Raw genomic sequence first — 17,484 nt, 5'->3', positions numbered from 1 at the left:
GGCATACATCATAAATAGATTGCCCTTTATAATAGATTAAATTTACGGCATACACCATCTGTAATGTGTTGCCCTTTCGGATAACTTAACAAAATCTTTAAGTAAAACAATAATTAAATAAAAATAAACATTTAAGTAGTTGAAAAAGGTAATTTATTAGTTATTAGTGGTTATAATATTATTATTCAATTCTATTAAATAAGTTTGTCCATAATATTTAGAGAAGTTGTTTTAATTGAGAGAAATAAAAAAGGAAACGTGTTATAATTGAAAATATTTTTTATTTCTTTTTTTAATTATAATTCGATTATTATGGCTGATAAAACTTTTAAGTAAAAGAAGGGTAATTCATAAATTTAGCGTGTACCAAAAAACAGGTTACATACCAAAATTTTTAATATTTTATCTTTTAGTACCAAAATTTTCAATATTTTATTTTTTATATAATAGTAATAGATTGTACAGTGTTTGAAGGCAACTTACATATCTTGATAAACTTTTTCTAATGAAAAAACTATCTTATTCCATATTGGATTACTAATTTATGATGAAAAGGTCATTTTTGACAAATAAAATTATTTAAGATACTTATCTCCACGATCTCGGCTTATTACATTTTGCATATTTAAAAGCTGGAAATTGTTTTTTTGCAAATTTAGAAAGAACATTTTTCACTTTTCTAGAAGGATAATTGTTGGGGTAAATTATTATTTTATTTAACGGTTACAGTTTTTGATGGTTGTAAAAGAAAAATAGTCCTTTCTGGGTGTGACAATGTGTGATTCCTTGTGTTGAATTAATTCCGAAAAAGCCCCGGCACACAAAATGCAAAATCTTTATCAACGGGCTTTCATATATGGCAAAAATGGGTCCGCAAGACAATGAATTTAAGCAGACATTCAACCTCTCTTTATGCTTTTAACAAAACTACACTTGGGCCCATGTAATCTAACCATATTTGTTGCCTTTACTTGGGCCTTTAATTTTATGGAGTGAATTTATGACCGATTTAATATTTCTTCGATAACATGAAACTCTTTGTTTTTATTAGCGAGATTCACATGATTATTTCATTTGTTTATTCATGTAATGGGGTTTCTTTTTTGCTAGTTGATTATACTCCACTAACAAGCAATTGAAATCTCAGGGACAAGAACTCAATCAGCATATTGATATTTTTTACATAAATCATAAATGCATTCGTTGGAACTTAAAAGTCATGTAATCTTTTTGCGGAAGTGGGGACATTTTAAAAGGAGGAGGGTTAGATGTACAAAATTATGTACAAAATGAAATGACAATTGATGTGAAATATTTTATCTAAATTTATTAATATATATGAATACATGACTTATTTCAATTAAAATTAATATACAATTATTTTGTACACAATTCTGTACATCAAAAATTTTGCTTTTAAAACTATCAGGACGTAACTAAAATGAGGATAATTGACCTTCCAATTCTATCAAGATTTAATACATGCATAGGTCATTCGGTAACCCCTATGTACTCAATTGTCCCAATCTTGCGATAAATCCTATGTTTAACAACTTTTACATGATTTGCCAATAAAAATTGTAGCATTGCATTTGCATTTATAGTTTTCGAAGAATGACCGTCGCAAGAAATTTTAATAATTAAATGTTTATTTTTTTTTTGAATAAAGTAAATTAAATGTTTATTAAAACGCTCAATCTTTTGTAAACGAATTTTTGGTGAGATAGTATTTATGTGCCTTCATGTAAACAGTAAATGTAGGAATCAGAATTTCAAAATAGCCGAACTAAAATGAAATGTGGTCAATATTTATGTTATTAGCGTATATAATTGAATGTACATTTCTTAAATTCATACATTCATATAATTTGTTACATGTAACCAAATGAACTAGTAACCGATTGCTTAACAACTATTCTCCAGCTAATTTTTTTTTAAAAATAGTTTGATAAAAGATTAGTGCCAGGACTGACTAAGTTCATCGAAATCCAAGTACGAGTATCAACAGTTATCAACCATCGATCTTAACAAATTTAAGAATACTTTTCTTGGTTATGATGTTGGTCATGGACAACTATAATATCCTTAGGTAGTTTAGTCATCAAATATTTGGACTGTAATGAACACGTACACTTAAGTGCATTCTCACCCATTGTTTGTGACGATTGACAGAATATATTAGCTCTATATCTGCAGAAACTATGAATGAGTTGTTTTCATTTGACCAACAAAGTACGATGAAGCAGAGAAAAAGCAATTCTGATCATATTCTGAGGCTGTTGCTGATGTGCATTGCAGCACTTGCTGTCTTTTGTAAAGTTAGCAATGCAGATGAGTTATCGGAGTCTGAAGAGGTGATCAGATTAACTGCAGCATTCAATCACAGAAAGGTGTTGAATATCGAAAAGGTTTATCATCGTGCATTGTTGCAAAGTATTGGAAACAGAGAAGCTGTGGATGCATTATCTCCTGAGAACTCGGCAAATCAAGATCAAGGGAAACATAAGAACAACTGGACATTGTTTAAATGGCTACCATTTGTTTTAGGCCTTGTTTTTTTCTTTATGCTCGCTTATATTGGAAACAGAAAGGCTGTTCAATCCACCAAAGATAAGGAGATTTTGAAGATCTTGACACAATCTCCACCTCCTCCAAGTTTTCCACCTATGAAAGATGTGGAAGAAGTAAAGCCAGTTGAAGAAAAGCCCACGGATCTTCATTTCTTTGTGGAAGAAGAAGAAAGGTTTAAAATGTCTGATCTTCTTGAAGCGCAGGCTAATTTGCAAGGCCACGGGCTTTGTAGCAGCCTTTATAAGGTAAAGCTTAAGAACAATGCCATTTATGCAGTCAAGAGACTGAAACAATCACCTGTCTCATTCGACGACTACTGCACCATTATGAGAAAGATAGGGAAGTTACAACATCCAAATTTACTTCCTCTTGTTGGCTATGGCTTTACGGTTGAGGCAAGACTCCTCATCTACAAGTTTCAAAATAACGGCAGCCTTCTCTCCCTGCTCGAAAGTAAGTAAATTTATACTATCAAACAACTAGCTGATATATAGTCAGAAAAGAAAGCAGTGTTTAACTTCTTTTCTTTGCAGGGTATACTGAGGGGAAGAAGGATTTTCCATGGACATCTAGGCTTTCTGTAGCAGTAGGTATAGCAAGGGGTTTGAATTACATTTACCAAAGAGGTGAAGATCAAGAAGTTATTCCACATGGTAACATCAAACTCTCGAATATTTTGCTAGATGATGACGAGATGCCACTAATTAGTGAATATGGTTGCACAAAACTTATGGACCCGAAGAAATCCTGCCTCTTGAATGCCAATGGACACACAGCACCGGAGAAAACTATATCCGAACAAAGTGATGTGTTCAGTTTTGGGGTGATTCTGCTGGAGCTACTAACCGGAAAAATAGTTGAGAAAAGTGGAGTTGATCTACCAAAATGGGTTAGGGCCATGGTGAGGGAAGAATGGACAGGAGAGGTTTTTGACAAGGAGATTGCTAAAGTCGCAAAGCATGCATTTCCTTTGCTGAACATTTCTTTGAAATGTGTGGCTCAGCTTCCACAAGACAGGCCAACTATTGCTGAAGTCCTTGAGAATATCGAAGATGTTGCAAATGTGCATGATGATCTTTCTCCTGCATCAACTACTTCTATCGAATCAAATCCAGCATGTTTACTTCACTCTGTTGTGCCAGAAGAATGGGAGACTCCTGGATCAATCCAATGAAGTTTTGCACAAGTTTTACTGTGATATTTAAGAATCTCTTTCCTGTTTCGCATAGTAGTAGCTAGGAACAACTTCACTGAACAAGTATAAAGGAATAAATTTGTGCTATATGAGCTTTTAGTTCCTGTTTAAATGTAAATATGGAGTAATATTTAATTGCATGATACTATCAGAATGTCTACTCTAAATTTTGTTTGCGAAAAATAGTTTTTTCCTATGCCAATTAGCAAGTTGTTTAGTTGGTATCTAAAATTGGTCAGGCACATATCTTACAAAAACACACCTAGAAATGGATCCATCAAAGAACAAAAATGGTGGAGCATACTAGTAGTTGTCAAGGTTGGAATAAGGGACCAATATGAAAATTGAAAATCTAGATATATTTTTTGAATATTCACGTCTGATTTTGAACAATCATGATTTAATGTTATGTGAGTGTAATGTTAAACGTCCCGCGATATATTTTATCGAATATCGTATTACATACTAGGAGTCGGAGAGCACTTCGCGGGTAATTTATTTAATTCACTTTTGATAAAACAAGTTGAAAAAAAAAACTTTGTTAGATCCAAAGTTGGTGTTCATCAACTCATAAGATTCTAACTTTCAATAGGAGTTACATTCAGTAGATTATTTCAATCATGTTGTTTTTTAGTTTCTTGAAAAATGTGATGTTTTTATTTATGCTTCATAATTCAGAAGTTCAGCATCATCTCTTGTCATCTCTTATAAAGACTCCTCTAAATATTCATACACCAGAAGATTGCCTAGTACACACTTTCTCCACCCTCAACATATGTATTTATATTCTTAATATAATTCTTTCTCAGCTTTTTGAATTTTTTTTGTTTAATTTAGTTAGAAAGTGGTGGAATAAGAAAGAAAAAAGGTGATGACATTGGAGAGAGATAGATGGTGTGATGAGAACCTCCTCTATTTTCATTACACAAACATGTATAAAATTTTATAAATCTATAATTGGTCTGTAAATACATTCTCAGGGATCTTAGTTCCTTTCCATCTTTCCACATCTAGGTTGCCTGAAATGGCAAGTCTTGTTAAATTCTTTTTGTCTTATTTTTATCTGCTCACAATTTTCAGTAATTCTTTACTTACTGTGAATTGTGTATCTGATCTACATGAATTTTGATTGCTAAGATGATAAGAATGAGTTGTGATTGATTCTAATATGATTCAGATTTTTCAAGATTTCATTTTGAGAAATTTCCACCTAGTATTTGATCGGTACTATTAGTACTTAAACTCCTGAATAAGGTATGTTTTTTCTTGATTAATTGAGTTTTGTACACATTTAGATCTGTTAGATTGGCTGGAATGATTCAATTATGTATTAGTTAAACTGTAAATTGTTTGTCATGTTTTAATTCTACTATGGTGAATTCATTGAGTTCTTGCAGAGTGTTGATTGCATACATGTCGCTAATATTTGTTTGTAGTTTTAAATTTTAGTTAAATTGGACTATTTTAAAGTTAGTTACTTTTTAGGTGATGATATTCATTCTTATGCTAATTCTTCTTAGGAAGACCCTTTCCATATTAGTATTCTAACACTTCTCACAACTGTAGAAACAGATGGAATCGAATCTCAGCAAGCTTTTTATAGGTGGGATTTCCTGGGACACGGATGAAGATCGGCTAAGATACTATTTTGGAGAGTACGGAGAAGTGCTGGAGGCAGTGATCATGAGAGACCGCACCACTGGTTGTGCTCGTGGTTTTGGTTTTGTTGTCTTTGCTGATCCAGTGGTTGCAGAGAGAGTGCTTATGGAGAAGCATATGATAGATGGTCGTCCAGTAAGTAGTTTATTTCTTGATCGTTATTATCTTGTAGATATCACAATGTAACATAAGTATATACTTCGTTCTCTAAACAGATATTGATTTCTGAGTCCGGAAGTAAATTTATTAATGTTATTTTTTATATACTGCTGCACAGCTGAGAAGCATCCCGTCTTACTATAGCTGCAGCAAGAGTTGATTTTTTTTTCAGGCATCTCGAATTTGCCTGATGAATGAGCTGTTTTTCAAATTTTAGCAACTCCTATCGAGGTGTACTAACATTTCCTGGCTTCTTCATTATTATTAGGTGGAGGCAAAGAAAGCTGTTCCCAGAGATGATCATCGCATAACAGATAGAAATAGTAATAAAAATCAAGGATCACCAGGTCCTGGCAGCACAAAAAATATTTTTGTTGGTGGTTTAGCATCTAAAGTCACTGAGAATGTGTTTAAGTTGTACTTTAATCAATTTGGTACAATTACGGATGTTGTAGTGATGTATGACCACAATACACAAAGGCCTAGGGGTTTCGGATTCATAACATATGATCTAGAGGAAGCAGTGGATAGGGTGTTACAGAGAACCTTTCATGAGCTCAATGGTAAAATGGTCGAGGTCAAGCGGGCAGTTCCCAAAGAGCTCTCCCCAGGTCCGGCTCGTAGCCCTCTGCTCGGATACAACTATGGTTTTGGTAGAACCAGCAATTTTCTCAATAGCTATGGTGAGGGATATAACCTGAGCCTGAGCCCCATCCGGAGCTATGGAGTCAGGATGGAAGGCAGACTTAATCCAATTGTTAGTGGTCATTCTGGATTCTCCCCATATGGTTCCCTTCCATATGGAGTAAATATGAGTCTGGAACCAGGGTTGAGTCCAAGCTTTGGAGGAAGCTCCAGCTTCAGTAACAACCTTGGATATGAGCCTGCTCCAAGTTTAAATTATGGCGGTAACCTAAACAGTTACAGCACTCCTATTGGATTTAATGTGGGTAGAGGTCAATCTTTTCCAAAGTCGCGAACTAGAAATGTATGGGAAACTGTTGGCCTTAATAGGTCTGCAGATGTTGCTTCTGCTGGTTCATACTTGGGGTCTGGAGATGGGAGTCTTGGAATCTTTGGAAATAGCTTGGCTAATTTTGGTTCCTCTCTTGTTTCTGCTCAAAATGTAGGGAGTGTCTCTAGATCTAGCAGTAGGTATATAGAGTATGGAGGTGGAGAAAACAATTATCAGTTGGGAGCTACAGGGCTCGGAAGAAACTTTGAACCGGGTAGAGCTGCAAGTTCACCTTTTGTTGCATCAACGGGTGATTATCAACGATCACATGATGACTTATACATTGCCAATTTAAGGTTTGTAGATGCACCATGGGAGTCCACATCTTCGGAGGTTGATGGTTCTAGTTCATATGGGTTTGGACTTGGCAGTGCAGATGAATCCACAGTGAAAAGCTCTGATGGTTTCGTTGGATCTTGTGGTATTGCAGATAGACAAGCCAGTAGAGGTAAGACTATTCTTCAGCGTATAGAGTCTACTTCTCAATTTCAAGTGATTTCCACTCAAATATAATCCGAAAATAGGGGCATGAACCTTGTGATTTCATTAACTGCAGTTACCTGACTAACAGGAGGTACAGACACACACACACATATCTGAGATTAGATAATTCATCGTGATGTCTTCACTCTTACTAAATCTAGAGCCAATTTTTGAGGTCATGTCTAATCTTTGCAAGTTGCTTTAGCTGAAAATGTTTTGTTGATCAACTCGAATATTGCTCTCACGTTCTGAGTTTTGGCTAGGACAGGCACAGTCTACTCCTATTTTAAGGAGTTCTGTAAGCACCATTAGTATATGAGAATTTGTATGTTAACCTTTTGACTGTCTGCAGTCTAGCAAGGTTTCTATACTTGGGTCTTACTACTTCGTCCTTTCTTAGGATTTGATTTTCTCAGTCTGTGAGAATTTGTGCTGGAGTTACCAGTGTAAATTAGTAAAGGGATATGATCCCATTAATTACTTTCTAAATATTTTTTTTAGATTTCTGATTATGGACATACTTTCCACATTTTCATTATATTACTTTAGGCATAAAACTGGTTTAGTTGAGACTTGAGAGTGATTTTACTGCTTTCTGCTCTTTGCATATCGAGCATTGACCGTGTACTTGATTAAAATTATTAGAATGTTTTCGTGTTTTGCTTGATTTTGTATCCTAAACCTTGGATTCATTTCCCAATACGAGTTCATTAGAATCATGTTCTTTTGATTGTCGAATGTTTCTATTTTCTCATGTCACTGAACAATATATTTATAACAGCGTTGCAAAGGACGTTTTCATATGGATTGTAATAGCTTAAAAAACTGGCACTCAAGTTGAAAATTCAGAATAGACTTTACATGAAACATGTAGTTGATCATCAAAATCAAACTATATAAGCAATCTAATGACATACAACTAGATCAGTAACTGTTCCAACAAAAATATCTCAGACCCAGGCAGCAACCAAGTAATCTCCTGCAATTTTAATAGTACTAATCTAATGACATACTACTAGATTGCAGGAGATCTCTCTTAAGGCATTTATACAGTAAGAACTGACTAAATAGACGATTAGAAGTCCCGATCAGATTCGATCTGCTTATTAGTAATGTTTTCTTGACAATCTAGAAATCAAACTATAGTAGCTACTTGTTATCCTCTATTCATATTCAAATATTTAGCCCTCGGAAATCATAAATGTAAACATATTACTAACTGGTAAAAGGTTCGCAAACATTGTTATTTGGTCAGAAACAATTATTAAACAAGAGAGGATAACTTTAGAAGTTAATCACATCATCCAAGTACTAACAAAGCTTGTAAGTTGCACACATACAAGTCAAACATTTAATATTAGCTAAAACATCCCAACATATAAAGGATAACGTCATAATGCATAAAAACATACTACATAATAGCACCATGCAGCAGTCTCGAACCTAGTCTAGAGTCACCTGCATAAATTCTTCTTGATTAGCGTAACAGTAAGTTTAGAAGAAAGCCCTACTCCCATAGAAAACTCGGGAACTAGGTGTGGTTGATCCCTGCACATTCTGATCTGTACTCGAGTCCCCGGAACTGGTTGTTCGGCTTGCACCATCCAGTGGGAGCTTCATCTTCGCCAAGGAATCCGTGAATTCCTGCATGCTTTTCATGTACATGTTAACAAAATCCTGTTGTTCCACCTTTTTCTCAGGTTCAATGCTTATGGAGACAACAGGTTTTGCACATGAATTTCCGGCAACGCCTCCCGTTGAATCACTCTCAGTGTCTCCAGATTCAGCAGTTTTTTCTTTCTGATCATCTTTAGGAGGTGAGATGCATTCCTCGCTTGGAGATTTTGAGGTTCTTGGCGAATCAGAAGACTGGCAGCTTGCAGGGATCGAAGCAGATGAGGATACATTGGTTGAAACACTGCTTGGAGGATTCTCACTCTTAGGGATATCATTGGAACTGATAGCTTCTGTTGAACTGTTCTCGACCAAATCTGCACCAGTCTCCGAATTAAGGTTATTGTCAGTGTCACTGGACTCTAAACTGTCAGAACTTTGTGATTCAATATTAGAACACGAGATCCCATAGTACTCTGAAACCATCATATGATTCTCATCTGCTATATTAGGATCGGGGAACTCGAGCTTACTGAAAGCATTGGCAAGGGAATCTGGAACTTCCCCGTCAGGCACAGAGTTCGAAAGTGCAGAAATTGCCATGACATCTGGTGATGCCCCACTGTAGGAGAGGGATAACTGAACAAACCCTGCTGGGGAATGAAAAAGATCAGTTGAAGAGAGGGAGAAGTCCTTCTCTAGCTTTCCATTTCTCATAACTACTTCAGAAAGTGGCACTAATGCAAACCCTAACAGCTGGTCTTCAAGATAATTTTTCACTCGGCTAAGCATCCATATCTCGCATTTGATTGAAGTGTCAATCTTCCTGACATTGAGCCGAATATTCTGATTAAACACAGGATTTTTCCCGCCACCATTAATAATCTGTGTGGAGACAGCATTTTCAGGATCATTGGTGAGACAGAGCTTAGCATATACGTCTTGCTTTTGATATATGCATACATTGTGGATGTCTCTAGCTTGATGTACATAAACCTCAACAACACCAATGTAGCTTTCATTATTATACATGTTGGTTCCATTTCTTTGCACCTCATTTTCCTTGGAAAAGTAACCAGAGTTCCTTGTAAAGAGATCAGTTGTGTGCTTCTGAGGCTCAGAAATGACAGAGTTCTTCAAAGGTGACAGGGCTGATTGAGGAGAGTTCATAATGACGACCCAATAAGTTAAACCTAAAACACTGATTAAAGAGCAAAAGGTGAATTACAACTCGCAGCAACTCAAAAATTCGAGAAAAAACAAGCTTGATTATTTATTTAATAAACTGGTTAACTAAGATGCATCATATCATCTCAGAGAATTAGTAACAATTGCAATTCAAGACCTCCACACTCCAGTGACGACAACAACCAATGTCATCAAATCCTACTATACTTCTTATAAAATCCATAAATTTTCACAAGTTTGTCATTCCATAGATATGACACATCATCTAAAATGTTATAGTGGTGCCATAATACTAAGTAACTCTTGCTATATTTTTTTGGTATGCTTAATATCAGAATTTAATATACTCAAACGTCGTGCTAAAAACGAGCGAGCGCTCAGAATCTTGATACGGAGAATATTGATTATCAGCAAGGCTACAAGCCTACAATACTAGGGATTCCTAGGAATCAGTACCACACTATACCCTAGGTAAATGCATCTATAGTTTCTAAAACCAATAATAAGGCAAAATACATCCACTCTTTCCAAACACAAAATATACAAACAAAATTTCCAAGAAAACAACAAATCTTGCAAAACCAGATCACTGAAATACCTTTACAGAACTCCCATATAATAAACCTAAACCAAGAACCAACAACAAATTCACCATAAAGAATCGAAATCGAAACCCGTAAACACAAAGCTTCTTTGTTCCAAGTTCCAATACCCCCAAACTAGCTAAACCTGATTACAGATTCTAAACAACCTCCCCAAACCAAAACAACCTAAACAAACTCCTACATCTTTAAGACAATTACACAAAAAGCCAAGTCAAACTAAACTACACAGTAAGTACACATAAAACACACACATAGACACACACAAATAAAGCTGAAGAGAAGCAAAGCAAGACTCACCAGTAGAAAGAAGCAGGCAGCTAGAGACTTTTAACAAGTTAGGACAGACAATCCCACTAATAATTATGATGTGCAAATACTTATTTAAACACCAAACTTAGAAAACAAACAACCCCCACAACACACAGTCACAAATCAAGACTATCAATAAAGCTAACTACTTTATCTTCCCTCAAAAAATATAAATAAATCAAGAAAATCAAAGCCCACATCCAGAATCCAAGAGAGCAAAACATGGAAAAAAAATAAACAACACAGATCTCACAAAATCCCAGGCAAAATAATCACAACAAAAAAAAAAACAAAAAATGACAAAAATATAAATAAAAAGTAAATAAATTTAATTTAAGTGGTTTAAAATTTTACATTTTACCTGTAGAAAAGAAAAGATTGGTGAGGATGAGAGTGAGGTTAGCGATGAGGCAGGCACGAGAATCGAGGAGTGATATAAAAGAGGAAAGAGGGGGTTAACAAGTGTAGAAAAAGACGGATGTATGTAATAATAATAATGTCAAGAATAAAATCTAACTGTTCTCTTACAGCATTCTCACCCTTGTCGTTTACCTGTATGTCCCGTGTATTCTACCGACGTGATAATAATGCTAAATTAATCTAAATTAATTTTTAGAAGATTTGTTTTCTTTTATTTTAAATCAAAATCAATTTTAACTTTTTAAATCCGTTTTTTTATTTTAAATTTCTTTACACTGTTTATAATATTTAATTATTTACTTATACTTATACTATAATAACTGGAATGAGCTATAATTTAGTTCAACAGTTATTCCTTGATTTTGATTATTAAAAAATAGATAAATAGTATTATATATCCGCTAAACTACTAAAATTGTTGAATAACTAGACATACTCTACTTATTTTACTAAACTACGACCACAACTTAACTTATTATTAAAAGATTAAATAAATAGTGTTATATATATGCTAAAATACTAAATTATTAAACTACTAAGCTAAGTCTATTTATCCTATTAAAATACGACCACAAATTATTCTATTATTTTTATTAAAAATTTATAATTATTATAAATTTATATAAATATTTTAAAATTATAATATAACGGAATAAATAAAAAAATTAAATATTAATAAAAATCTGTGCATCGCACGGGATTTAAGCTAATATTAAATAAGTGTTAGTATCAAAATACACAACTTCCCCTTCAAAAATTATTCTAAATACCCGCAAAATACATAATTCTGAGTAGTTGTATTCCAAATAGAAAAGTGTACAATTTAATTTTTGAACAATCACCTCCCATTAAAGGGAAGAAATTTAAGACAATAGATTTGAAGGAGAATGAGTCAACAATTTTTATTTATCAACAAATAAAAACGCAACAAGTCAACGATTAATCGGCAAGGTAAGATTATCCATCTACATTGTAAAAACAGGAGTGCTACGGTGTCATGTCAAAAAAGAGAAAGTAGCACTCACTAATCTCTATCGTAAAAATGAATTTTAAAATTAATCTTAAATTATTTATCATGTATTTTTATCGTATGATTTATATACATGTCATCAAAAAGGGTTAGTACATTTAGTCGAGCCCTGTGGTTCTCTGATAGAGATGAGTCGATTAACCGTTTGCGTGAGTTTAATTATAAAAAAAATATTAATTTATTATAAATTATCTAATTATTTAATAATAATTCAGTATTTGAGAATATATTTAAAAATCATTTTAGGGAAATCTAGTATCCCTCATGCCTAAAAGTATGTCTATTTATATATTTATCTTGATGAATCATGAGACTAATAAGATAGTTTAAATTACGGGTTCAGATGAATCAGGTGATTTGTGAATTATTCAAATACGATTTAAAATTTGAACTCGACTCGAAAATAATCAAGTCGATATTAAATTCAAACTATTCCAATACTTTATCGAATCTGGCTTAATACTTTACAAGTCAGCTTTTAATATTTAAAAATTGTGTATAACATAAATATAATTTATATAAAATATATTTATATAAATATAAGGTCGGACTCAAATTAGAACCCGTTACTGTGAGATATGAGATCCAATAATACCCACTTCTTTCGTAACTTCTTTTAGTCTCTCACCCCACAATAATTTTTAATATTTAAATATTTTATTCCATCTTTTTTCTAATTTCACCACCTGCCACCTCCAACCACCGCCGACCTCCATTTCCGGCGACTACCAAAAATCATCACTGTTAAACAAAAAATCACTACCATCAAATCAAAAATTACCACCTGAAAATAAAATCACCCTATAAAACATGAATCACCATTTCTACCCACCACATCCAACTACTAGCTCCCTTATTAAATTCGACTACCATATTAACAACAAAAACAACAAATTTAATTATAAAGCAACATCATTAAACTACAACCACTGTACTATTACGCCATAACATCCGTAAAATCATCGACTACGGTCCAGGTTTACAAAAAAAATAACTCATATCAATCAAAAATAAAAAAAATCACCAATTTTTCATCTTTTGAATAATAACCTGGCTCAGTCGTCGAAAAAATCTTCATTGATTCAAACGGAGATAGACTAAACACGTATCAAAATTTATACTAGTCGAGTTTCGAACATAATAAGTCTGATCTAAGTCAAATTCAAGTTGGTGTATAAGGTTGTAAATTAACATAGTTGTTCTTGTACAGAACTCTGAATCGACTCGTTTAAATTAACTATATTTGATTCATTTTTTTTGGAAGAGACGATCTTGAACATAAAGATGACCTTGGATGAGAAAACGAGTCAAGCCGAATTTTTGAATATTCTACTCGAACTCGTCTCATTTAGCTCGAAATGTGCTCTGATAAAGTTTATACAATACAAGTAATATATTATCACCAATCACTTAAATATTAGTACATTTTTCAAAATCAAACACTTAGTTATTTGGTAAGAAAACTATCAAAAATTGTTATCACAAATTTTTTTGTCTCCAATTCTTCACATTGTGCATAAATATTATTAGATATCTTGTAATTTATAAAAATCAAATTTAACTAAAATATCATAAGATTAAAATTTCCGCATCGACCATTTCAAAGTAATGCACAATTTATAAATTTATGAATGTCTTAATAATTTAAAATACAATTGGATATATTTTAAAACTCGATTAAAAAAATAATATAGATTAAGAAATAAGTGTAGAATGTGAGTATATAAGATAAAACTGAATATTTAATCTCAATGTAACTTATAAAACTAGAGATTATGTTTTAAGGTTGGTCAATAAAGTCGAACTACTACTAACAATCAGACTATGTTATGACACTGTTTGAAATACTACTTTTTCCATTCCGCTAAATTATAGAAATTAATAAAAAATATATAATTTTACGAAAAAAAGTAGAAAAATAAGTTAGGTGATGGAACCGATCAATATTAATAGTGGATGTAGGTGGGGTGTAATTACTTTTTTTTTATTATAAAATTTTACAATTTTTGGTAAATTTTAAAATTTATACTCCCTCCGTCTCAACCATTTCTTTACATTTTCCTTTTTGGGATGTCCCTTCCAATTCTTTACATTTCAAAATTTTCCAAAAGTAGTAAAAATTTTATAATATAAAAAATAAACTTATCTACTACTTACCTCCACTATACCCACTTTATATATAAAATATTAATCAGTACCATCACTTTACTCACTTTTTAAACTTTCCACCACTACTTTATTATTTTTTTTAACCTCTGTGCCCAAACCAAATGTAAACAAATGGTTGGGACGGAGGGAGTAGAAATGTATGGAATATTAAAAAAGAAAATATATAAAAATGAATTGAACAGTGAAAGTATAATTTTAAAAAATTGTATATGCACGGAGTTCAAGCTAAGTAAAAAATAATTTTAAAATTAATAAAAAAAGGTTGTACAATGTGAAAATCAATTTTGAGAAGGGAGGAGGGCATCGAGACGTGTGAATTGCGAGAGCCCACAGCTGCCAAGATCAAGACCCAAAAAACCAATGGAATTGAGTTTCAGTGCCTTCACTTGGACCCCATATGTAACCTTTTTGTTGTCTTTAGCATGTGGGATCCAACGCTTGCTAATCATCGCCTATTTTTTAAAATTAGATGTTACTATACCGCATGAATTTAATTATTACTTTTGCTTTAGAAATTTGCGGAATTACATTGTTTGTTATGTTACCTCCGGTTTTTTGTTTTTTTATAGGGATGCTATGATTTTTTCACACATTTTATATTTTAACTGAATAACTAATTTTTTATAATTTATGTACCTGCGGATGTCATGTCATCCAGATAGTTCGAGACCATGCTTCCTACGGGGTTCGAACTAGGTTAAAATTCCTACTAACCGCGAAATTCAAAATTAGATTTGGGTCGGGTTTTGAAAAAATAATAGATTTTTGAAATAGGGTTGGCCGTTTTTTTAGAATTTGGACCAAATCGGGTCCGATTTTATTTAAAATAATTATGTTTGTTCATGTCCGGGAATCGGGCCGACCAGGTCACAAGATTTTTTAAATAATTTTAATACTAATATTTTAAAATTTTATTTGAATATTTATTCAAAATCACCGTAAAATTCAGGTTTTTGTAGGACCGAATTAGGGTGATCGGGCCGGACTTTTAACCGGGTCAGACCTAAATTTGGATCGAGTTTAAATCCGGGTTTTTACCAGATCGGGTCAGACCGGGTTTTTGCAAAAAAAAATATGTGACCCGTTAAGATTCGATAGTCAGATCGAACAGAATCGGGCTTTGTTTAGATCAAATTTTTACCGATTTTTTTCCGAATAAAATGGGACAAACTTTTCAGATTTGGATTTTTCTTGCATCCCAGCCTCGTGTTGTCCGTAAATAGAGACGTAAGTTTCATCATTCATGATTCATGCCATAAAAAAAAATTGTAGCAAAAAGAACAATGTTTTGTTTCATATCTAATCTTTCATTTAGGGAAGTCCTTTTTTTTGGTCAGGGTAGAGCAAGTCCATTAACTACGTATATGATACTTTAAGATCGGATATAGGAAATTTAGCAATGACGTTTCAATAATTTCCGAATGATCTCATAAATAATAGGATATTTATTTATTTAAAAGCAATCTTAGGACATTATTTCTTTTAATGATAAAAAAATCATCATCTTTTTCTTTTAAAAAAACGATTTTTCACTTTTTTCATTATGTATCCAGATATATTATTGTAATGACAATTAGAAGAAATAAATATAGGAATTGTGGTTGGAATTTATATACAATATCATGTCACTTAATCATTAATTATTTAAGTAGAAAAACTCCCCATACTTATTGAAACTGTATAAGTGCGTAGTACCAATTAGGGGTCATTTGTTTTGAGAAGTTGTATGAGTTGTAATTAGAAATCGGGTTAAGATGGTATGAAATTGAAGTATCATTTATTATATCACGTGTTTGGTTGAGTGATGAAATATATATTTTATATTTAAAATATTTTTTAAGTGATTAATTTTAATTAATTTAAATATTGTTTTAATTATCATTTTATTAAATTTTAGTTCATTAAATTATTTTTTATTAAACATTTATATTTGAGTGATTAAATAAAGTTGAAATACTATAAATAAAAATTGATTACCCATACCCTTTCCCCATACTCACATCTTCCTTTGGGTATCAAAAACTCATATCTTGGGGTACGTGAAATGAGTTTTTAGAAAAAAAAATCTGAACCAAATATTAGATACGGGGTTGAAAGGAACAAAACTCATACATGATACCAGAATGATCCTAGCCAAATGACCCCTTAATGGTATGATCGTATAATATTCGCTAATTCGACTTTTATGGAAAAAAACATCTGTTCATTCATTGAAAAGAACTCTATCTACTTCTGACCAAAAAAAATCTTTGTATCTCACATGTGAGTACGTACTTATCTAGCATGTGAGTACAATAACGATAAATCAAAATAAAATAAGGAAAATGCTGGAATTATTAAAATAATTATAAAAGTTACATGTCACATCTTGGTTAGTTAAATATAAATGAACCCTGTAATTACATTAATAGAACCAATATTGTATCACATCGCTCATATCATATTATTTTATGACAATTTTTTATAATTTTTTTTGTGCCTCTAACATTACTCATAAAATAAATAACATTCCGCTTCGCATGGATCATATTATTGAACTTACTGAAAGGACTTTACGATAAACTTTTTTAATTCCTAATCGGCTAGGCGATTGCTTTAATGTTGAAATACTATCTATACTGTTTCTACATATATGCATTGATAATATTAAATAAAGTGGTGGGTCATATACTTTTAATTAAATTAGTACTAATTCACGTCTTTTCCCCCAAAATTGACGAATAGCGAAGAAATTATAGCTGTTATGTTTGATAGAGATTGATTAAACATACTACATGTTTATTTTCTTTTTATTGTTGTTACCCTTTTTCTAGAACCAATGTCAAGATGTGTGCACCGACGGTGCGACAATAATTTGACATTCTCGATGGCATTTGATTCAACCCAACTTTGATTTTTGCTAAATTTTATTACTGTCCTCGTTAGTGAGATTAAATTTCTAGTATAAAAATCATCAATCTGAGTAGTAATTTACTAATTTTTCAAGAACATATCATGGATAAGTTATATTATATATATGCTTTAAATAATTCAGACTCCGAACAACAGATGTAGGGAGCAGTGTATC

At 32.5% G+C, this 17,484-nt stretch overlaps 2 protein-coding genes and 1 long non-coding RNA gene across 4 annotated transcripts; 2 read left to right on the top strand and 1 right to left on the bottom strand.

The window, feature by feature from the left end:
• Positions 1–4,263: 4,263 nt before the first annotated feature.
• Positions 4,264–5,753, top strand: LOC141711711 (uncharacterized). The gene is made up of 3 exons (XR_012571436.1): positions 4,264–4,515; positions 5,333–5,560; positions 5,703–5,753. It is a non-coding gene; the product is annotated as an uncharacterized LOC141711711 (long non-coding RNA).
• A 288-nt stretch (positions 5,754–6,041) lies between these two features.
• On the top strand, positions 6,042–7,112 carry LOC141713893 (uncharacterized). Its single transcript, XM_074517458.1, has one exon. It carries the CDS (start codon positions 6,042–6,044, stop codon positions 7,110–7,112), a length of 1,071 nt encoding a protein of 356 aa, XP_074373559.1.
• A 1,165-nt stretch (positions 7,113–8,277) lies between these two features.
• On the bottom strand, positions 8,278–11,310 carry LOC141711710 (uncharacterized). Of its 2 annotated transcripts, none has more exons than XM_074514360.1 (2): positions 11,160–11,310; positions 8,278–9,897 (listed from the first exon to the last, which is right to left on the bottom strand). In XM_074514360.1, the coding sequence occupies exon 2, from the start codon at positions 9,864–9,866 to the stop codon at positions 8,577–8,579; it is 1,290 nt and encodes a 429-aa protein (XP_074370461.1). In that variant the 5' UTR covers positions 9,867–9,897; positions 11,160–11,310; the 3' UTR covers positions 8,278–8,576. The 2 variants fall into 2 exon arrangements, with proteins under 2 accessions (XP_074370461.1, XP_074370460.1); XM_074514359.1 differs by lacking the exon at positions 11,160–11,310 and adding an exon at positions 10,787–11,129.
• Positions 11,311–17,484: the final 6,174 nt, after the last annotated feature.

Source organism: Apium graveolens, chromosome 3, assembly GCF_009905375.1.
Source record: "Apium graveolens cultivar Ventura chromosome 3, ASM990537v1, whole genome shotgun sequence".
Taxonomy (NCBI): Eukaryota; Viridiplantae; Streptophyta; class Magnoliopsida; order Apiales; family Apiaceae; genus Apium; species Apium graveolens.
The sequence above is the reverse complement of the archived record's forward strand: the minus strand, read 5'-3'. Positions and strand labels throughout refer to the sequence as shown.